The sequence below is a fragment of the Takifugu rubripes genome, chromosome 1, assembly GCF_901000725.2.
Source record: "Takifugu rubripes chromosome 1, fTakRub1.2, whole genome shotgun sequence".
Taxonomy (NCBI): domain Eukaryota; kingdom Metazoa; phylum Chordata; class Actinopteri; order Tetraodontiformes; family Tetraodontidae; genus Takifugu; species Takifugu rubripes.
In genome coordinates, this window is record NC_042285.1 from 16,117,831 (window position 1) to 16,139,685 (window position 21,855).

The 21,855-nt window shown below is 43.6% G+C and overlaps 3 protein-coding genes and 1 long non-coding RNA gene across 8 annotated transcripts in view; 3 read left to right on the plus strand and 1 right to left on the minus strand.

Annotated features, from left to right (window-relative positions):
• The window catches only part of bcor (BCL6 corepressor), a 30,927-nt gene extending 28,051 nt beyond the window's left edge, over nt 1-2,876 (plus strand). For all 3 annotated transcript variants that reach the window (XM_029833534.1, XM_029833529.1, XM_029833525.1), the window contains 3 exons: nt 1,026-1,103; nt 1,517-1,670; nt 1,770-2,876. In XM_029833534.1, the coding sequence (XP_029689394.1) occupies nt 1,026-1,103; nt 1,517-1,670; nt 1,770-2,100 (563 nt within the window). In that variant the 3' untranslated portion in view covers nt 2,101-2,876. The remainder of the gene's footprint in view (nt 1-1,025; nt 1,104-1,516; nt 1,671-1,769) is intronic.
• A 5,642-nt stretch (nt 2,877-8,518) lies between these two features.
• On the plus strand, nt 8,519-12,147 carry atp6ap2 (ATPase H+ transporting accessory protein 2). The gene is made up of 9 exons (XM_003961756.3): nt 8,519-8,630; nt 9,631-9,761; nt 10,116-10,244; nt 10,363-10,458; nt 10,546-10,683; nt 10,786-10,839; nt 10,916-11,065; nt 11,152-11,271; nt 11,349-12,147. Exons 1-9 carry the CDS (start codon nt 8,555-8,557, stop codon nt 11,541-11,543), a joined length of 1,089 nt encoding a protein of 362 aa, XP_003961805.3. The 5' UTR covers nt 8,519-8,554; the 3' UTR covers nt 11,544-12,147.
• A 49-nt stretch (nt 12,148-12,196) lies between these two features.
• Nucleotides 12,197-13,680, minus strand: LOC105417091 (uncharacterized). The gene is made up of 4 exons (XR_964912.2): nt 13,666-13,680; nt 13,089-13,268; nt 12,749-12,829; nt 12,197-12,598 (listed from the first exon to the last, which is right to left on the minus strand). It is a non-coding gene; the product is annotated as an uncharacterized lncRNA (long non-coding RNA).
• Nucleotides 13,681-13,756: 76 nt separating this feature from the next.
• LOC101079643 (uncharacterized) lies at nt 13,757-20,952 on the plus strand. Of its 3 annotated transcripts, XM_029840053.1 has the most exons (16): nt 13,758-13,875; nt 14,822-14,910; nt 15,084-15,176; nt 15,255-15,370; nt 16,444-16,677; nt 16,908-17,029; nt 17,202-17,287; nt 17,445-17,886; nt 17,976-18,133; nt 18,730-18,861; nt 18,939-18,972; nt 19,533-19,760; nt 19,903-20,335; nt 20,502-20,626; nt 20,733-20,849; nt 20,937-20,952. In XM_029840053.1, the coding sequence occupies exons 4-15, from the start codon at nt 15,363-15,365 to the stop codon at nt 20,735-20,737; spliced, it is 2,007 nt and encodes a 668-aa protein (XP_029695913.1). In that variant the 5' UTR covers nt 13,758-13,875; nt 14,822-14,910; nt 15,084-15,176; nt 15,255-15,362; the 3' UTR covers nt 20,738-20,849; nt 20,937-20,952. The 3 variants fall into 3 exon arrangements, with proteins under 3 accessions (XP_029695907.1, XP_029695913.1, XP_029695920.1); XM_029840047.1 differs by lacking the exon at nt 15,084-15,176 and having other exon boundaries at nt 13,757-13,875; XM_029840060.1 differs by lacking the exon at nt 15,084-15,176 and having other exon boundaries at nt 16,448-16,677.
• The last annotated feature ends 903 nt before the right edge of the window (nt 20,953-21,855 follow it).

Below are 21,855 nucleotides of genomic sequence, written 5' to 3' on the forward strand. Positions count from 1 at the left end.
TCGACTCTGACATGGTCTGGTGTGCAGGACATGTGCGTTGATCGTCCTCATCTGTTCCTTATTAATAAGCCGCGAAAGATCGCAGGCACGGACGCGCTGCGAGAGACCGCTAAATGTAGCAAACAGCTCGTTAAAAGCGCTAATCTGACATAACCGAGTCAGCGCTGGTAGGTAATGGTCGGTAATTAACAGGTGTGAGTTAACCGTGTCGATGGGGAGGTGGGGGAATATGGCGGCGCATTGAATTTGAAAAGAGCATGGATGGATCGATCGACGGCCGCGTGATCGACAGAGCGGGGCGAGCGAGGGAGAGAGAGCGAGGGAGTGAGCGCGAGCGCTGGAGAAAATGAGCGAGACTGAGCGATTGCTGCCCTCCCTCCACCTGGTCCCACTCATCTGGAGGCCGTTAATCCCTCCAAACACACGCCAGACGCCCCACGCCTCAGAACTGGCACGAAGCCCAGCCCTCGCTCTGGAAATGTGCACGTGTGCGCGCACTGAATACACACTTTGCTCTCGCTGTGTGTGCTCATCCAGCGCTCTCTGCTTGTTTGTTTCCAGCCCTCTCTCTTGCTTTCGCTCTTTCTTTCTCTCTCTCTCTTTCACCCCCCTCCCTCCCCTCTTTCTCTACCTCTCTCCCTCTGTCTCTTTTCTGTCCCCCACCCCTCCCACCCCCCCTTGCTGGCTGTGTGTGGCTCTTGTTTGATTCCTGGCAGCCGTCTGTTGCCCCGTCCTGAACCGAGCCAGCTCCACCCCAGCGGAGACAGTCGCTCCCCTCCCCTGTGGTACAGCCGCTGGCCCCTGACCATCGGCTGCCCCCTCCTCCCCCAAAACATTTGCTCTGTTTGTTTCTCCTTTCTCTCCTGACGCTGCCCCCTCCTCGTCCTCCTTCGCTTGCCCAGTTTTCCTGTGCTCTTGATCCATTTTCCGCTGTAATTTTAAAGGGTAATTGTATTTGCCTCGTTGCCTGTCCCCGGGGCTCTGGCTCTTGAATAACAGGCTTCGCTCCTCTCCTCTCTCCATAGATTATTTTGCTGACCTTCAGGGCCGCTCAGATGACGACCCAGGGCTTTATTGGGAATTCTATGGCAGCTCTGTGTGTGGTGAGTACTGATCAGCAGTCTGTATTACTGCGCCCACACACACACACACACACACACACACACACACACACACACACACACACACACACACACACACACACCTTCCAGCCACATCACCATCCAGCTTTGAGTAAAGGCTAATTTTCGACGCCTTTAATCAGTCTCTATAGGAAATCGCAGTGCCAAAAAAAAAAAATCTGCATGAATTCCATCAACCCCTGCATATTTAGTTTGACCTTCAGATCTATCTGATAGCATCAAGCATAGAAAACAAGAATAGATTTGACTGAATCAGTCTTCATGCACTTAAATTATTTCTGACTTTTGTGAGTTGACGTAATGGTGCTGACTTTGGTGTGGTTAAACCTTTATGCGCTCATATTTGTGTGGTTTTTTTTTTTCTTGTATGTCAGAGTCAAGCGAGGAAGGGGGCGTCTATGACATCCTGGCCGACCCACCGGGCCCCGAGAATGAGGAAGAAGAGGATAAAAAGGAGGTTTTTGAGTTTGAGTTCTCTGACCGGCCTCTGCTGCCTTGCTACAACATCCAGGTGTCCCTGTCCCAAGGGTAAGCGTCCAGGGCACATGCACTGATTGTATTCTTATCCATTACATTCCTGGCTAGCCGTCATTTCTGAGCGCTGCTCTACTTTGTTTCTTTTTTTAGGCCAAGAAACTGGTTGCTCCTATCCGACGTCCTCCGTCGACTTCGGATGTCCGCTCGCAGTTTCCGTCAGGCCTTCCCCCACATGGAGGTGGTGACAGTGGCAGAGGCCGAGTTTTACCGACAGGCCTCACTGTCGCAGCTCTTCTCCTGCCCGGAGGAGTTGGAAGGCTTCCATCCCGACAGCAAGGACTTGTTGGACCTGGTGGAAGATAGCACGGAACTCGCTACTCTTCTGGGCTCCACGTTGGAGTGTCTGGATGACCGCTGGGACCACCCGGCAGACAAACTGAAGGACAGAATCAAAGCTGTCGGCAAATTGGGATCATGCTGATCCCCGTTGCCAATAAACTTTTGACCTCGATTCACACGGACTGTGGGTTTGCTGTAGAACCAAGCAGATGTTACGATGTTATGCCTTAGCCTGAACCTTAGCTCCCACTCTGCAGCTCTGCTCTGGACTAGGACTCTGGACTCAAACATTGTACAGTTGGATCGACCGGGCTGCTGAAAATCCTGCCCTCCCTTCACCAAGGATCATTTCTGACTCAACCAACTTAACAATGGTCTTATTTTTATAAATTAATATATGTATAAATAAATATATCTATATAGAGAGATTTTTCAGATATTGCTCACAACTACTCTGAAAGATTTTCTATGGCAACGGATTGTTGTCGTGTTGTAAGCAATTAGGCGGAGTGTGCGAGCGTGCAGCACGTTGTGGCCTGTGTGTAGCTGTACAGGATAGTGCTGAGACTGTGCTATTGAATGTGGTATTTGTGTTTATAGGAAGCACATGATGTCTTGTTTTTTCTCCTCAGACTTTAGTGCTCGCTTGAGCCTCAGGGGCTAATTTTTTTCCCAACTCTTGCTTCCTGTTATATCTGTAATTTAACATGCAAAAACTACAGAATTGTTTGTATAATAAAGTTTTAAGGGTGTTGATACTCACCCTTTGGCACAGAGCTTGTACATACCAGGGAGGTTATTGCAGTAAAGTAATTTTTTGGTGTGTTATTTTTGTTTTAACTTTGTAATTAAAATATCTCATTTGTATTTATATTTTACAAAAGAAGTTGCTTTAAAATAAATATATAAACTGCAAGATGAAATGTGTTTGGTGAGTCGTCTTGTCGGCATAAAATTAAAATGAGCTGTGAAGTCGCGGGTTGCCCCGTCGGAATAAATCTCCTGGTCTAATTAGAGCCGGCTTTCAAAATGCAGAGGCGTGAGCAGCAACTCAATCCTGCATCGCCATCTCTTGGAATCGCTTTTGTATTGTCGGTCTCAGGTGATTTATTGCAGCAGTCTTGACTGGAAAACACCAGTTTCTTGCCGCGGCGTTATGTGGAAAAATTAGTACACAGCGCCCCCTGTTGTCACAAATATAACTGCATAAACATGGTTGTCATATCAACCTTGACCCCTTTTTTCCCATCGCAATATTACATTTATAAAGGGGTATGCTCTTTTAAAAGAAAACTAATGAAAGTTTAGAGGTCTAGTAACTTTCTTTTAATGATTTAATACAATTTTAACTAGTAGGAGTCTTTTTAAATAAAATATATTTAAATTGTAGAAAGGCATAATAGTAATATTCAATTACCACATATTAGGCAACCAAAAAGGTTTTCTTTCCAAAATTCATGCATGAGTGAATGAGGTTATTTAAGAAAACATCCTTAAGTAAATTAAACTATACTTAGTGGCCATCAATAGATATAAATCTATAAATAAAGTCTCCTCCTGGGCTACCACCTTATTGTGGTGGAGGGGTTTGCGTGTCCCAATGATCCTAGGAGCTCCATTGTCTGGGGCTTTATGCCCCTGGTAGGGCCACCCATGGCAAACAGGTCCTAGGTGAGGGATCAGACAAAGCGTAGCCCAGGACCCCCTAATGATGAATAACAATATTGGTCTCAAGTTTCCCTTGCCCGGATGCAGGTCACCGGGGCCTCCTCCTAGAGCTAGGCCTGGGGGTGGGGCACGTTGGCGAGTGCCTGGTGGCTGGACCTCTGCCCATGGAGTCCCAAAGAGGCAACATGGGACCCCCTTCCTGTGGGCTCACCACCTGCAGGAGGGACCAAGGAGGTCGGGTGCATTGTGTGATGGGTAGCGGCCGAAGGCAGGGACCTTGGCGGTCTGATCCCCGGCTGCCTCTAAGGACATGGAATGTCACCTCTCTGGTGGGAAAGGAGCCTGAGCTGGTGCGCGAGGTTGAGAAGTTCTGACTAGACATAATCGGCCTCACCTTGACGCACAGCAAGGGCTCTGGAACCAGTCTTCTCGAGAGGGGTTGGACTCTCTACCACTCTGGAGTTGCCGATGGTGAGAGGCGATGGGCAGGGGTGGCAATTCTCGTTGCTCCCCAGCTCAGTGCCTGTATATTGGAGTTTACCCCGGCAGCTGACCGGTGCTGTGGCCGCAAGGTGGTTGGTGCCTGTCGTGGCGGCAATGTTCGAACCCGTTGGTGGACATCAGCGGTGAGGTATGCCGTCAGGCTAAAGAAGGAGTCATATCGGGCCTTACTGGCCTGTGGGACTCCTGAGGCAGCAGGTGGGTACCGGCACGCCAAGCGGAGTGCAGCTATGGCTGTTGCCGAGGCAAAGACCCGGGCATGGGAAGAGTTCAGTGAGGCCATGGAGAACAACTTTCGGACGGTCTCGAAAAGGTTCTGGACCACCATCCGGGGTCTGAGGAAAGGGAAGCAGTACACTGTCAACACTGTGTATAGTGGTGATGGTGTGCTGCTGACCACAACTCGGAATGTTGTGGATCGGTGGAAGGAATACTTTGAGGACCTCCTCAATCCCACCAACGCGCCTTCCAATGAGGAAGCAGGGCCTGGGGACCTGGGGATAGGCTCTCATATCTCCGGGGCTGAAGTTGCCATGGTAGTCAAAAAACTCCTTGGTGGCAAGGCCCCGGGGGTGGATGAGATCTGCCCAGAGTCCCTTAAGGCTCTGGATGTTGTAGGGCTGTCGTGGTTGACTTGACTCTGCAACATTGCGTGGACATCGGGGGCGGTGCCGCTGGATTGGCAGACCGGGGTGGTAGTCCCTCTTTTTAATAAGGGGGACCGGAGGGTGTGTTCCAACTATAGGGGGATCACACTCCTCAGCCTCCCTGGTAAGGTCTATTCAGGGGTACTGGAGAGGAGGGTCCGCCGGATAGTCGAACCTCGGATTCAGGAGGAGAAATGTGGTTTTCGTCCTGGGCGTGGAACAGTGGACCAGCTCTACACCCTCAGCAGGGTCTTCCAGGGTGCATGGGAGTTTGCCCAACCAGTCCACATGTGTTTTGTAGACTTGGAGAAGGCATTCAACCGTGTCCCTCGGAGGGTCTTGTGGGGGGGTCCTCCAAGAGTATGGGGTGTTAGGCTTCCTGATACGGGCCGTCCGCTCCCTGTACGATCGGTGTTAGAGTTTGGTCCGCATTGCTGGCAGTAAGTCGAACTCGTTTCCGGTGAGGGTTGGTCTCCACCAGGGCTGCCCTTTGTCACTGATTCTGTTCATAACTTTTATGGACAGAATTTCTAGGTGCAGTCATGGTGTTGAGGGGGTCCGGTTTGGTGACCTCAGGATCGGGTCTCTGCTCTTTGCAGATGATGTGGTCCTGTTAGCATCATCGGCCCGTGACCTCCAACGATCACCGGATCGCCGCCGCATGTGAAGCAGCTGGGATGAAAATCAGCACCTCCAAATCCGAGGCCATGGTTCTCAACCGGAAAGAAATGGAGTGCCTTCTCCGGGTCAAGGAGGAGATCCTGCCCCAAGTGGAGGAGTTCAAGTACCTCGGGGTCTTGTTCACGAGTGAGGGAAGAATGGAGCGGGAGATCGACAGGCGGATCGGTGCGGCGTCTGCAGTAATGCGGACTCTGCACTGGTCCATAGTGGTGAAGAGAGAGCTGAGCCAAAAGGCAAAGCTCTCGATTTAACAGTCGATCTTCGTTCCTACCCTCACCTATGGTCATGAGCTTTAGGTAATGACCAAAAGAATAAGATCACGGGTACAAGCGGCCGAAATGAGCTTCCTCCGTAGGGTGGCTGGGCTCTCCCTTAGAGATAGGGTGAGAAGCTCTGCCATCCGGGAGGAGCTCGGAGTAGAGCTGCTGCTCCTTCGCGTTGAGAGGAGCCAGATGAGGTGGCTTGGGCATCTAGTTAGGATGCCCCCTGGACGCCTCCCTGGTGAGGTATTCAGGGCATGTCCCTCTGGTAGGAGACCCCCGGGAAGACCCAGGACATGTTGGAGAGACTATGTCTCTTGACTGGCCTGGGAACGCCTGGGGATCCCTCCGGGTGAGCTGGAAGAGGTAGCTGGGGAGTGGGAAGTCTGGGCTTCTCTTCTTAGGCTGCTGCCCTCGCGACCCGACCCCAGATAAGCGGTAGAGGATGAATGGATAGATTAAATAAAGTAAAATAAAGTAACTGCAGCCATAGTGAATCTATAAAATGGCATTGGAACTATGATAAGTACTTTTAATTGTTTGTCTTTGGCAAACAAAAGGCCCAAAATAGGTCTTAATGTTCCATATCCCACATTGCCAATAAAACAAAACACATTATTCACTACGCACACATTCTCTCAGCCCGTGTATCAGTAACAACCTTCATCTGTCGTTTTGTGCTTCTCTGTCTCTCTCTCTGTAAATCTACTCAAGTCGTTGACTCTATAGTTGGACACTGACCTCTGACCCCCTTGGTCTTAAATGTACATCTTCAGGATAAGAAACTATAACAGGCACACACTGATGTATTTGCATTTTTGATGTATGCCTCTGTTCTTTCCCCTCTGTGTGTCCTTGCCTCCTCCTGCTGACCCTTCTACCCTCTCCTCCTTCATTACTCATCAGTAGGACGACATCCAATCTAACAATAGATGCTGATGGTTGCTCAACCACCTCATCGCCCAAAATTCCACAACTTGAGAGTCATAATCGATTCCGCCCTCAACCTCCAGTCTTACATCAAAACTCACCAAAACCACCTTCTTTCACCTTAAGAAAATCTCCAGACTCTGATCATCTATAGAATGATGGAAGGCATATATAGCTCCCACCTAACAAATGTAACATACTGAAACCCCTTCTGAGGTTTCCAGCAAAGCCCTGGATAGAATTCAGTAAGGTCCAGAATTCTGCATCTGTAGCATTTTCCACAATGCTAAACACTGGCACCACATCACCCCATCCCTCATCAACCTGAACAGGCCCTGGACCTCATCCTGGACTCTTCAGCACTCAGATTCATCCCTGCCCTCCTCCCCAAACGCCCATCTACGAAAGTTTGCAGGCAGACCTTTGATGTCACGACCTGGACACTCGACCTCTCCTGTACCTCCCCAACCTATACACATTTAAAAGCCGTTTGAAGCGTCATCTTCTCTCATCAGCCTATAACTTCTCCTTGAAAGTGGTTATTTTGTGCAGTGACCTTGGGAAAGGCGCTTTGTAACCTGAAAGTTTTATTTCTTTTTTCCCCCGAAAATTTTATTTCTTTTTTTCCCTGCCATTGTTGCTTCCAAGTGCCCTGAGACAATGACGATGTTCCCAACTGCGTAATAAATAAAATAATTTAATTGATTTATAAACATTAATTTAGGCCAGCAATGTGGTGCCGGGGTTTTCTCTGGTGCCTCAAGCAAGATCCTCGGGTTGAATATTTCCGGGAGCAAGTGACTTTATGTGTGGGGTTTGCATGTTCTCCTAGTTCCTGCATGAATTCTCTCAAGGTACTTTGGTTTCCTCCCACAGTATAAAAACCTACATTAGGGGAGAAGGTAAATTGGCTTCTCAAAATTGGATGATGGATGGACGGAAACCAAAATCTCACAAATCATACAAAATTACCTGTAACAAACTCTATTTTAGGCCTAAAATGTTTAAACAAACAAATGTTCCCAGTCATTTGCTTGCTTGTTTGTTTTTTTTTAAAACTCTTTGCCTACAAGAAAATGTATAACCGGGAGCTTAAGATCTGGAAAATAAGTCAAACTATTTGAGGGTAAAGTTCTAGGAAGTAGCTTATAGTCTGACTGGACTTCAGCAAGACTTTCCGGTCAAGTAAAGGGGAGCTACCACAGATGGTTGGCTTTAGGATGAAGTCCCAGGTGCTAGAATGCATCTCTGTAGTATGTGTGCACAGAGATCCCAGGCAAGCTTGCAAGAGTCAGAGCTCAATATAGAGGGATGGTGGTGGGCTGTTAGTTGATCCAACAGATCACAATGGAGCTTTGAAAAGGAGCATGGGCATTCCATTCCTTTCAACCCTTGACGCTATAAATAAATGTGTGCAAAGCTGCTGAATATTAATGCAGAACAGATAAATGGGAAAGCCAAAGTCTTCCATATTGAGGCAAAGGAGTGACAAGAACTTGCTGGATAATTAGGATGGTTTACAATTGCTTGGTCTTATAGAGCACACTTTTTTTTGTACAAATTGTTTGTCTCATTGATTGACAGTCACATCCAGGGACCAAACGCATAACTATTAAGGAATCTCCTGATACAATATGGTATTTTTTATGTGGTTTTAAAACTTTTTTTTCACCCTATGATTTTCTACAGGCTCGGCACTCTAGGTTCCCGGTTAGAAACGCGTGTAGGGACTAACTTAAAGCTAAGCCAAAATAAGAATGTATTGGCGAATTTAACATTGCCTTTATTTTAATGATCAATGCAATCTCAAGCTAACAGTTAGCACGCTAACCCAGTTCAATAATGTCCCATGATTCTTTGCGACGCTGCGTCTCCGGGTCAGCTGATCTCCGCTGTGTCAAGGGGAACGATGTCGCCGACAGACTGCGGAAGAATGGAGGCTGTTTTCTCAGCAGCGTTTTTCATCTGCTTCCTTGTCACAGGGAGTAAGTTGTATATATTGTTACTGTTTTGCTATTTTTGGAGGTGTATTCCATATGTATTGACTATCTGTAAATGACATCTTAGCTCTCGTGTAGCCTGGGGTTGCATCGTTAGCTAGCGTCTCCGTTTAGCACTGGGATGTCAGGAATTAGTGATTAATATGGCGTAAATAAATGCGATTTCCATGCTGTGTATGTAGTAACTGATCATCGGAAAGATTTGGAGCCAGTTGGGGCCAATATGTAGCTTGTAGCTAACCCTGCCGATCGAACATCCTGCTATGCTGGAAACACCTCAGTGTGACAGTTTTTTCTTGTTTTTAGGACTATAGATATTGAAAAGTCCTCTTTTAAAATTGATAACATTAAGATGTTTATTTGCATTTATGGACTTTATTGCGACTGGCTTCCATGTCTTACTCAGGACTGGTCATATGACTGCTGGTAGTTCCGCTTTAGCGCTCACAATCCGCTTTCTGTCACGATTCTATCGCGTCTTCTTCAGCCTAATAAATAAATGAACACATTTCACTTTACTATGTCTCCTGAAATCTGACCATTCGGGTGAAGGCGCACCTGATGCTGAATGATGTACCGTACGTAAAGCCCATGTCCCTGAGATTGGATCAGTCAAAAGGAAGAAGTGGCTAAACAGCTGTGAAGGTCGAGGCAATCATGCTGTCAGCAAACGCCTGTTTGGATCTGCATTTCAAACTTTTAGTGGGTTTTTTTTCCCCTCCCATAGTAAAAGGGTGTGTTCTGAAATTTTCCGTGTCGTTTTTGCTTTTAGCTTTATTTGTATAATCACAACTATATTCTGTGGTCCATACACTGGTTTAGTAATTCATAGCTGAATGAAGCCGCGGTATAAACCTGTTTAAGACAGGCTGCATTACTTTTTTTTTGTCAGTGTGGGATCAGTCCTCATCTTTTAATGATTGGTGACTGCATATTTTTCTTATTTTGTGCATAAATTGATACTGCTGTCATTTTTCCTCAACAGGTGTACATGGAGATAGTTTAACAATACTGCAGGCTCCAGATTTTGTGTCTTTCCAGAAAGGCGACTGGCCCATTTCTGGAGAGAATATTCCTGATCTTGTGGCTCTGACCATGGGATTTTCAGTTAAAGAGGTACCTTTAAAAAAAAAAAAAAACCAAAAAAAAATACACCACACAAAACAACCTTCCCCCCAATCTCTTGAAGTGTTATTGAAATATTATCACACATCTGTTGCAGCTTTCTTTGGTTTTCCAAACTTTGGAGCAAAGTTCATGATCTTTAGAGTACAGTTTGAAGTAATTGTACCTGATTTATACATACTAAGTGACACAGCAAAATGCACCTTATCAACTCATGAATATACTGTATGTTGGCAGTGTCACGTGCCTGCTGCCCCTGGTGGTAAAATACTTACAGCAGTTGACAATTATGCTAACTTGGCTTTAACGGTATGTGTTTCTTTTTGTGTGTGCTTCTGTGTATAGGATCTGTCGTGGCCAGGCCTCCAGGCTGGTCCGCTGTTCAGCCGTCCCCGGGCTAACGTACTGTTGGTGGTGAGGGGCGTTAATAACCTGAACCTGCCAAAGAGTGTTGCCTCTTATCCTTTGGAGAATGTGAGTGAGATTGGACTGTGATGAAGACTGAAAACAATCCTGGAAAACATATTGTATCATCTGCACTGCAGTTACTCTTGGTTTTTCAGTGGGATGTCTTTTCCCCCTTCCCATGCAGCCAGTTCCCTTCACCTTGGACAGTGTTGCAGAGACGGTCCACTCTCTGTTTAATGAAGACACCCCTGTAGTCCTGCAGCTGGCCCCCAGTGAAGAGGTACTGAAAATACTAAACAACATACAGTTGCTATCTGTTGGATCACATAAAGAGGCACATTGTTCTTGTTTTTGTTTTTTTTTTCAGAGGTTGTACATGCTAGGAAAGGCTAATGCTGTGTTTGAGGACCTACCGGTTACTTTACAGCAGATCCGTGCTCGCTTATCCCAGGATGGCTCCGTGCTGACCTCTCTGCCACTAAACTCTCTCAGCAGAAATGCAGAAGTATGTTCCCAAAGACGAAGTTATGTAAAGCTGCATTATTTTAATGCAATGGTTTGATATAAATGGCTGCATTTATCATGTGCTCCTGGTTTTGTGTTCCAGGCTGATTTGCTCTTCCTGTCTGAGGTCCAAGTTTTGCACGATATCACCGCTTTAGTAAGTGGTTGCTAAAACGCTGCCCAGAACAGCAGTTCTTGTTCTTTAGTGTAATTGTGTGATTGCCCTTTGTTAGCTGCAGAAACACAAACACTTGGCAAAGGACCATTCTCCTGACATTTATTCTTTGGAGTTGTCTGGCTTGGAGGAGCTCAGCAGGCTTTACGGACCAGACTCGCCCCAGTACCGTGATGCCACAGCCATTCTAGCCACTGTCCTCCAGAAAGTAAGAACAAGATCCTAATTGGATTATCGATCCCCCACCCTTGGTGTTGGATTCATCCTCCGCATGTAATGCTGTTTGTACTTCAGTTTGGCGAGGAAGTGTACGGCCTGTATGGTAAGAGTGCTGTGGTGGAGGTTGTTACCGTCAAGACATTCGAGGCTCCTCTGACCAGGAAGTCCCGCTCGATCCTGGAGTCCAGACAGATTGTAAGTTTGAAGCAGATCAGCTCCAGAATGGTGAGATTCTGTTTAGTTTCAACCATCTCTTTGATCGTCACCTGCAGAGTAATCCAGGAAGCCCGTACAACCTGGCCTACAAGTACAACTATGAATACGCTGTGGTCTTCAACATTGTGCTGTGGCTGATGATCGCTCTCGCCCTCGCCCTCGTCGTCATCGCTTACAACCTGTGGAACATGGACCCGGGCTACGACAGCATCATCTACCGCATGACCAATCAGAAGATCAGGATGGACTAGGTCCTGACCGTCCTGTCCTCCCTCTTCATCCTCCTAGTGAATAATCTGTGTTCTGTGAGCTGGTGTTTTGTGAACTGTGACAGTGAGATGAAGGACAGGCATGATTACCAGTTTTACCACTTTGTTAACAAAACTGAAATATGAAACTGGAGATAAACGTCGTCGTGGTAACGGATTCCTGCCTACATGAAGTGGCTCCACGCTTTATTCCAGTGAACAAATTCAACCGTTCTCCCTGTCTCGTTTCATTCCTCAAGACTTTTAACCTTTCACTGTTTCCGTGGTGATAGCAGTTGTATTTTGATTGTAAAAATGAGTTGAAAGGATGAGCTATATTTGTTTTCTGTGTGTTGAGTTTGTCTTGCTATGTGAAACTTTTAAGTTAAATATGTGTATATATTGAATATTCACTTCTGAGAAACTGCTGTAAAGTGAAAAGTGTTAATTGCAGGTAGCTCTTACACGACTGCCTTTCCAGATAATTAATGCATATTCATCACACATTGTAGATCACATTGTTTGTTGGTAGAATTAATAGTAATAAATGATAATATTGAGACTGTAAATTGCAGAAGACCGCCTGGCAATAAATTATTATGTGGATTCTCTCGGTGTCATCATTTGAGCTGCTAAATAACGTTGGCCAAGTATTTGTTTTTTCTTTAACATACTTTATTAATACAGCAGCAGAGCTGTCAGACCTGCTCAGCCTCTGAGGGGAGGTTGGTGAGTCGGCCATCATTCACTGCAGTACATTAAGAGACGGCGGAGAAGCAGTGGAACTATTTCTGTTGTCTCCAAAGTGAACACAGTTGCTGTTAGCCTTATTTGTGTGCATGGTGGTGCACTGTTGTGCTGCAGAAATACACATAACAAGTGGTAGTTTTGCATTTACATGACAGCTGTGGTGACTGATCTTTAAAGTCATGTTCCACATTTCTCCACTGTTGTTTTCCTGGATGTCTCCAGTTCTGCTGTTCCGCTGACGTCATCAGAGCTGAGGCTCATTGTGGCCAAAGGAGCATGTTCACTGTTCCCGTGGTCTCCGCTTTTACCTAAGGAGACGAGACACATCCACGGGTCAGGGATATCTGTAATGTCCTCTCACTGATGCATTTTTATGACTAAAACGATCACCATTTCGCCCTTTCGCCTTTTTCCTGTGTTGTTTTCCTTAAGGTTGTGATTGTAGACACTAGACTTACCAACAGCACTACATGGTGGTTTTTCCAGTGGCTCCTCCTCAGTGATGGAGCCCCGGATCTTCCTGACCACGTATATGCTGGCTGAGAAAGGAAACATAATTATAATTTACAATTATAAGGATGATGAAAAGAAGAATAACAGACACACCCCAGATGGGACACCATGATTTAATAATTTAAAAGTGCAAAATAAATCAAAATGATTGTTGTATACAAAGTAATTACCGCATTAGTCAACTTTTAGCACACACTGTATAACGAAGCTCACGTAGATTTACTCAATCTACTTTAGCACGCTGTGTCTGAATACAGAATATTTAAACAAATTACCCACACATACCTTTAATCAGCAGTCAAACCATGGTTCGGTGCTGGAAGCAGCGGTGCACCGATAATTTACCCGCAGTCGCTGCAGGTTTTCTGCTCTCAACGTCGCTCAGCGAGAAAAATTATTATTGCGTAACCAAACCGGAAGTTACGCCATCAGATTCCAGGTTTTGATTGGTTGAACCGCTGTCCGCTATTAATATGCACGATAAAATATTTGAGAAAAAAATAAACGTACTGACATGCAATAAATAAATAAAAATAAAATAAAATATTGCCACTGCGAAACCATTTGCTAGTACTTTAAAATTATTTTATTCCTTCAGTTTTTTTTAGTGCAAGTGCAATTTTTAGACAAGAAACGAAAAGATACGCTTAAATCAGTATATGAAATGCATTAAAGGGTTGGCTTTCCACAGGTTTTCCTGAGCGGGGAGAAACCCCAAGAAAAGAATATTTCCAGTGCAACACATCCAGTGCTTCTTGCCACAATTATCAATATAATAAAAAATAAATGCACTGTCATCTCCTCTTCACCATTCATGTCCAGTAGACAGGTTTTCCCAGCATAAATCATTTTCGTTTTTTACCTTATTTGTCCAAGGAGAGGTCTGTAAAAATTCCTCAAGGCCTCACACAATCGCAAATGTGTCGCTATCTGGATTTGAACTTCTCGCCGTTTATTGTTGTACTTCCGCCGTCTGCGGATGTTGCTGAGGACGCATATTTAACAGCTAACAGACACACACATTACAAAGCAAGAACTGGCAATGTGCAAGTAGCACCGGCATGGGAAACAAGTAGGTCACAATTTCCATGTTTTCTGCTAACATGCAGTGAATCCCTTGGTTTGGGATAAGCGGTGAATCATTAAGACTAGCAGCATGTTGGACAAAGTAGCATCCATGTAGCTAGCAGCGTCGGCTAATCCTTGCTCACTTTTAAGGATTTTAGCATCGGTGTCAGAACAGTCTGGGGGGAAAAAAACCCGTATTATTAATAAGCAATTATTGGAAGAGTCTGAGGTTAATTTGATAAAACCTGTGTGTCTTGCAACCTAGTGTTTCACTTGTTTTGTGTCTAATTACCCATTGTGACTTTCCTATTGTCCTATTATTGTTAATGGTAACCATAGCATTTCCCCTATTTTTGCTTAATTTGTATCATTAAATGTATATTACTTTGTCGGATAGCTACATTTGAGTGTTTATTATCTCACATTTATTCCAGACATCTAAATTCCAAATTAATCGAGTATACACGACTGTTTTGTTTGAGCATATAGCCCAAACACAGGTTATTTGACAATTTTTACAACTTAATGTTTAGTTTTAGTTTTACTTGAGTAATTATCCCATTAAACAGGTCACATCAGCATAAAATGTTCAAAACATGTAGAGATAATTGCACATAAAGTCCCCCACTGCAGAACCTTCCATCAACCAGCAAACAATCACAACAACAGTTAAGCCAAGACAGTGTTTACATGGTGTTTTCATTTAATATATTTCACCCTTCATAAAGCCAAATCTGAGACCAATGTAATGTGCATGGCTTCAGGAAACATACCAACTGGCTGAAGACAAATTTACAATAAATATAGCAAACTTGCTTGCACGTTGTGCTCATTCTTGTATGACAAACAACTTATTCTAAAACATTTAGTTCAAACAAGTATATCCTATTAGTTGAAATAACACAATTTTGATAAACTACTATATTCAGCATCCATTTTGCTTCTTGCAGGGGTCTTTCTGTGCCTTTCCAATCAATGGGCTATAATGGAGCAGAAAAGAGCCTTGAAGCTTCCTTTTGCTGTTGATAAGGATGAAAAGGTATGTCTCACCCATAGCTGAAGACATGCGCCCTCTTTAAGGCACAATTTCAGTATTAGATTCATGTTTTCGGATGCTAGTCTTTTTTAAATACACTAGTCACCCACAGGTTGTCATTCGCCAATCCAAAACTCTGATTTCTGACTTGGGCATCTATTTTACAACTATTTAAGCTAACCTGCCAATGAGCTTTTTAGATTGAAAAGCCTTTCAGGATCCCTGTGCAATCAGATTGTGGGAAGGTTAAAAACACGTACCTGTCTGTGGTTAGTTTCTTAACACATTCCCATAGCATGGCTTTTCTGGATTGTTTTGTAATGCTCTTTTTTTGGTCACTTTTGTAGGTTTCTTGGACAGAATCAACGGGTCTCAGAAGCAGGCATTGTGATTTACAAATCACAAATGGAGGTGCGCTGTTTGGACACAACCAGGTCGCCAAGAACATCCAGGAAATGATGAGGTAAGCAGGCACAGACGGAAGTTCTTAGATTTTTGTCTTACGTTAGTGATGAAGACATGTTTTTGTTTCAGTTCTGCCCGTTATTTGAAACCGACAGTATTGTCTGTTGGCTTACAGCATTAAATAAATTAGAACCAGCTCTTAGTTATTGTCTATTTAAATGTTAATTTTTAGATGTACTGAAATATATAAAACCACCAGGATATTAATTTATGATTTTCAGATCATTCGAATTCAACTGCCTTCTATTCCCACTATAACGGTCTGTATTGTCTCTGTGTTTCTGGGTGTTTTATGCATTTTCTTGGTAATTTATCAAGTCCTAAGGCCTAGGAGCGTATACATTTATCCTTTCAGCTTGGAGTGCAGTTTTTCTTTTTACCTGTCAAGGAGGTTATATGACATCAAGCATTTGTCTAATATGCTGTTAAGGGGCTCATCTGGAGGGCCTTTCCAAAATCCAAAGCCAAGGGGCTTAATCATAAAGCAACCTACTATGTCACGTAATCACATATTATCACTGCCTGTATCATGTAAATACTATTCTATGGAGTATGTCACTGTATGGGGGGGGGGGGGGGGGAGCTGCTGAGTGGAGGTCTGTGCGAGTGCTTTTATAGTTTAGTTGCATCAGCAGTTTTAGTTATTGTATGTATGTATGTATGTGTGTGTATGTAATGTGTGTGTGTGTAAGCTCTGTATTATATATATATATATATATATACACTGTATATACAGTATGTGTATATATACAGTATATACAGTATATATATATATATAATACAGAGCTTGTACTATATTATTTCATTCTAACAACAAAACAAAATGTATGACGTGTTCAAAAATATTAGAACACATTACAACAAAATGAAAACATTTAAAAAAATTATTTTGTTAGTCTGTGTTAAATAACCACAGGAACTTGGAAAAGCTGAACGCTTATCAAACAGAGACACACTGCTTATCTGTACTCGCCAACACTCCTTTGGAACAGCGAGCATTCGTTAATTTGCTGACCTGTGGTCGTGAGGATGCAGAGAAAACATAATTCTAAAAAGTTGTTTTTGTTTCAGCAAGGAGCCCTTTTTGATTCTGACAGATGTGCTGAAGAGTAAGGAGGGCAGGCCTTACTTAGAGAGAATCAAACAGCAACATAGCTCACACAAACAAGGACAAAAGGAGCATCAGCAGTGCAAAGAGGGCTTCATCTGCAAAGACAGGAGGGCCTCTCAGAGGATGGCCCACGATGACAACAGGAATTTAAAACCTCGACCTGCCCAGATGTCACCCTCTCTACCCTCCTCAAGGTAGGACCCACTGTCAGAAGAGAAGTTTGCCTTTGGTACGAGCATCAACACTTTTTGCTTTATAGTTTTGGAAGCAGATCTTTTGTTTTCAACTGTATATTTTCCAGATAGAACCTAAAGTTTAATTATGGGGCATTTAGAGAAACTCTGAAAATGTATGAAGCATTATTTGTAAACAGAGAAAATGTTTGAACGGTGATCATAAGCTGTCAAATCTTTCACATCTTTAGGTCACGGCTGCAGAGAAAATCACAGAATATGGATGATGCAGGTAATGATCAAGAAAATGATTTAGAGGAGGTGATCATCGGCCAGGACTTCAGAGGGAGCTACCGTTTCTCTGAAGTTGTTGGTGTGTATACTTGTCGAAACTTGATTTTTTTATTAAAGCCTGGCTTTATAAATGGGCTGAAGTTGGTGTTCTGCTGGCAAGTGGGCTACGTTCAGCATAGTTCTACAATGAGAAATGTAGAGCAAGAAGGTGACCACTTAATTTTCCTTCTGTTCCGATTGTGGGTTGTCAGTGAGTTGGGAGCCTGCTCAGGACAAAGGAGGCCGTGAAGACTTCACCCCTTCTGGCATCAGAGACAAAAATATCCTGCACAGTTGGGTTAGTACATACAGGTGGTTAAGAGGAAGGTTCTTAGCTGCCGTGCTTAGCGTAAGAAATTGATACAACTGAGCTTACAATGCTATAATCCTTTCTTTGGATGCGTTACCCTGTATTTTCCTGTATTAATATGTGTTATTTTATGTTGTGTTGACAGAAAAGGAAAAAACACGACATAGAAGCCAACTGCAATGAAACCAGCAAACCCAAACGCCACCGACTGAGCGTGCTTCGCCTGAGTGGAAAGACTGGAAGAGAAGGACCCTCATCTCCTGCTCATGTCTACCTGCAGGAAGATACACTGGGCAGAAGAGTGGGAAGATCAGCTCCTTCTCATATTTGTTTAGGAGAAAATATCAATGAAAGCCAAGATTTTACGAGTATTCTCCTCGATGATAGTGGGGAGGATGGAAGAGAAGAACCGGCTCTGGTTCATGAAAACAGCAAAGATCTACATTTGAACAACCTGGACAACAGCATTGTACAGTTCACTGTGGGAGCTAACAATCTGACTGAAGTTCTGCTCCCAATCACTGGGTCCAGTTTAGAGCCTGTAGACGTTCTTGGCAGTCCAGCCAACACCGACCCAACTGAACCCAGTGAGTGCGCTCTTCTTCCTCCTTCTGCTATAGTGCGAATGATTTGTGTGTTGACTCTTCTTTTTACAGTGGTGTTGTGTTTGTTTCAGTTGTACTGTCCAGTGATGAGGAGGAGGGAGTGAAACGCTGCGACGTTCCTCAACGCTGCAGCCAAATGGTCCACACACAGGTATCTATAGGAGATGCTGGAATGTCCCCAGAAGAAGCAAAGCAACAAGAAGAGGTGTCTGATAGTGAAGACACAGAGGTTGGCATGTGTTCCTTTAGCATATAAACCTTTCAGAAAAGATTAAATGACACTCTCCTTTTTGAGATATATATTCTTTCACTTTTCCCAACTTTTCCCAACTCGTATGAACATTTAATTCATTCAGAATGTCAAGACAAACCAGAAAAACTAAAATCAGTTGACATTTGATTCTGGAGTCTAGTTATGCACTAAAATAATTTAAAAAAAATAAATAATTAATTGTATTGAAATAAATTAACCTTCTTTAAAAAAGCTAGTCACATAATGTATTGCATGGTTGATTCTTTTTTTAAATAACATATTTAAAAAAGAACTTTTGACTTTCTCTCTTTAAAATACCTCAAATAATAAGAAAACACATTCTGAATTCTACCACTAGATGGCGGAAGAGTAGCGCATTTGTAAACCTTTCTTCTTTAAGTCATTCATTAGCTAAAATAGGAGATACATTCATTTCTTTTTCTTTGATAGTCATTTGAAGTAATTTCTGAACTTTGCTAGTCATTGTTCTATTGCACAGTTGTTCTTTCTTTTTCATTTCTCTACTTGTTCTTTTCCAAAATAATCTCCATAATAATATTGTTGTGTTGCAGCTGTTGGCTGTGGCTGTTGTTGATGTTCCTCCAGTGGCAATCTCTCCCCCCAGTAAAGACTGGTCCATGCTGTTGTCCTTTTCCAGCCTCTATTGTGGAGATTTCCATGCAAAATCCAATGGAAACCTCAAGGTATCTTAAGTTAACCCATAATAACCTATTTGCTGATGATTTTAAATTCAATGAATAATAGTTTTCTCTGTTCTCAGTTAACAGACCAAAACTTCATCATCCCTCTGAAAGGTATTGTTGCAGTAAATAGGTGTCAGTTATATAATCAGCATTCGCAAAGAGCTGTGTCCTGCCTGTGACCTCTTGTCTGTGTGTGTTTCTGTAAATGAGCACCTTGTTTTGGTTGTGCTGTCTGCACGCTGACGACTCAAAGCTTACTGGTCTATTTCAGATGCTAAAGTATAGTATTCGCTGGATTAGACCTTTAAGCCTGTAAAATCACCCTCCAGTGAGAAAATTGAACTGAGGGGTTTTCTTTTTCACTGTTTCTTTTTGCCTTTTGATTTCTGCATCATTTTTTTTGTTACTCCATATTTAATCTTTCCTTAAACCAAAAAGAATTTATCGATCGAGATTTTTGACTCTGCACCTGTAAAATTCTTAAATCTAAAATTGGTCATTCGGATTAAGTTTGTAACATCGATGGCAGTTCCTATGTGTTGTTGCTTGTGTACCTGTTGCACTATTGTGATTTTGATTTGGTTTAGTGTGAGTCGGTGATCAGAATTCACAGTTCTGTACATAAACAGCCCTGAACCTGTGATTCTAACCCCACCACCTTCTGTGTCCAGACAACAGTGAACAGGTGGAGGTGGTTTTGTCACTGGAGCGTAAAGAGTTGCGCAGGTACAGCGTGTGGGAGCAGCAGGAAATGGAGGCCCAGGACATTTACTTTAGGTGTGATAAGGACCCTTCTCCTCCTACTGTCCTCATGCTGTGTGTGTCCCAAACCGCGGCTGAAGCCGTCCACTGGAACCTCCTCAATCTGTGTCTAAAACAAGACAAGAACAACGATATTGGTAAATAAATACGCTTGGATTTTTGTCCGAAAAATAGAACTGAGATAAAAAGACACTTGTGGACAGTTTCATTGGTTTTAAAAAAAAATCTAAAACATGCATCTAAAGTGCATTTTTACAGTTATTTTATTTGTTTTTACAGAAAAGGCGAGCCCCTTCATTGTGCTCAGTATGGAGGATCCTCTGGAGGGAATGCAGGGAGCATTATTTCGGTCTCTCCTTGATATTGACTGTCTCAACAGTCTTCAAGAATCAGTTCTTCCGGGTGATGCAGATAATATCCAACTTTTGAAAGACTTTGAGGCACCTTTTCTTTCCCTGGATGACAGCATAGAGCTGATCAGAAGAACTAGGAGGGACTCTCACCTACTGGGTCTACTGGGTCTAGAGAAGATTGACAAGGACCATGATGGTCTACTTTGTGACCAATTCCAAAACCCTACCCCCCTCATTCAGCTGAAGGGGATTCTCAGGAAAGGATGGATCAGGACCTGGAGGAGGAGGAAGGAGAGATTGAGACAGAATTCCAGCCAGCAGAGGAAGAGAGAGAACAAGAGGTTAAATCTCCTGCTGCGGTAAGTCCTGCCACCGTCTGTGATCTCTTAAAAATGTTAGTGATTACCTCATCAGTTAGTGTAAACCCCTACTGGTATTAGAATAATGAACTATTCATGGTCTGCCAAAGGTAAATGATTGCAGCCTCAATCTTGTTTTCACTGTGCGTATTTTCTCCTGCTGAAGACAAAAGAGGAACCGACGTCCATGTACACCCTGTGCCATCGTAGAACCAAAGGATCCTACTCCATGTCCCTGTGTAAACCAGACCCCAGCTGGATTAAATATAGACATCAGAGCTTTGCTCACAGGCAAGTGTGCTCCATTCGCTCATATCGAGATTTGTGTGCCGAAAATGCTCCACTCCTGGTCAAGCTGTGTGCTGACAAATGACTAAACCCTTCTGTCTCTGCTCAGATTAATCCAGTTTCCTCCTCCACCACTGAAAGGGGGAATAACTGTTACAATGGAAGACCTTCAGTGTCTCGACAGTGGACTGTTCCTCAATGACGTTATCATTGACTTTTACCTAAAGTTAGTAACCTCATCTCCAACTCTTGAGAGGTGTATAAACAGACGAGAGCCAGTGTTGAGCTATGTTGATGTGTCACTGTGAACCAGATACCTCCTCCACAAAGCTGCTGCAGCTGTGACCGAGCGTTGCCACATCTTCAGCAGTTTCTTCTTCAAGCAGCTGACGCGGAGGGATAACGCCAGCGAAGGCAGCATCAAGGACTCGTAAGTGACCGCAGCAGAAAAGAAAACGTCTTCAATGCTGTACTCGTTTATTTTTTTTCTTCTGGGAAGCTTTTGGGAATGTTTTCTAAGATTTTTTTTTTTTTTAAACCATTGTTTTCACTCTCAATCAGATGTCAGAGACAGAGACGGCACCAAAGAGTGAAGACGTGGACACGGCATGTGGACATTTTTAAAAAGGACTTTTTGTTTGTGCCTGTCAATCAGGAGTAAGTTTAAAATCAGTGACATCTTCCACAGTTTGCCTCTATCTTTTGCTACACATTATATTTCTTTTCTTCTCTTTAGAGCGCATTGGTATTTAGTGGTTATTTGCTTTCCTGGACTGATGAAGCCACAAATTGAGGCTTGGAAAGGTCCAATGTCTGATTGTCAGACAGGAAAGAGCCTAACCTGTGAATTACCAGATCGAGAGGCTCCGAATGATGAGACGGAAACAGCACCCCCATCGATGCGCTGTGGAATTATGGACACAGGGTCAGGTATGTTGGACTGAGGGGACAAGAGAATGTTATTAATTTTACATTTAATGTGTTCATCTCTTGACATGGTTTGGTTTCATGTGTTCCAGAAAACACTCAAACTAAAACAACTAAAGGCATTAAACCTGCCCCAGTGGTAAGAACACAGTCTTTTAAAACTCATTTAATTTTCCAGCTAAAATGGACAGTTGTGTTTTGATTGTCTAAAGTCAAAGTGAATCTTTCTTTGTAGAGCTGCACAGAAGGAACCTTCCAGAAGAAAACAGTTTGTAAGAGGTCAGTGATTCTGGTCTGATGCTCTT

Excerpts from the sequence above, each read along its gene's own strand:
- atp6ap2 (XM_003961756.3), top strand. The coding sequence starts at position 8,555 with ATGTCGCCGACAGACTGCGGAAGAATGGAGGCTGTTTTCTCAGCAGCG. Across the intron at positions 10,245-10,362 it reads CCTCTTATCCTTTGGAGAAT|CCAGTTCCCTTCACCTTGGA; the intron begins GTGAGTGAGATT and ends CTTCCCATGCAG. Across the intron at positions 11,272-11,348 it reads TCCTGGAGTCCAGACAGATT|AGTAATCCAGGAAGCCCGTA; the intron begins GTAAGTTTGAAG and ends CGTCACCTGCAG.
- LOC101079643 (XM_029840047.1), top strand. The coding sequence starts at position 14,857 with ATGGAGCAGAAAAGAGCCTTGAAGCTTCCTTTTGCTGTTGATAAGGAT. Across the intron at positions 16,678-16,907 it reads CCCTCTCTACCCTCCTCAAG|GTCACGGCTGCAGAGAAAAT; the intron begins GTAGGACCCACT and ends TCACATCTTTAG. Across the intron at positions 18,862-18,938 it reads AATCCAATGGAAACCTCAAG|TTAACAGACCAAAACTTCAT; the intron begins GTATCTTAAGTT and ends CTCTGTTCTCAG.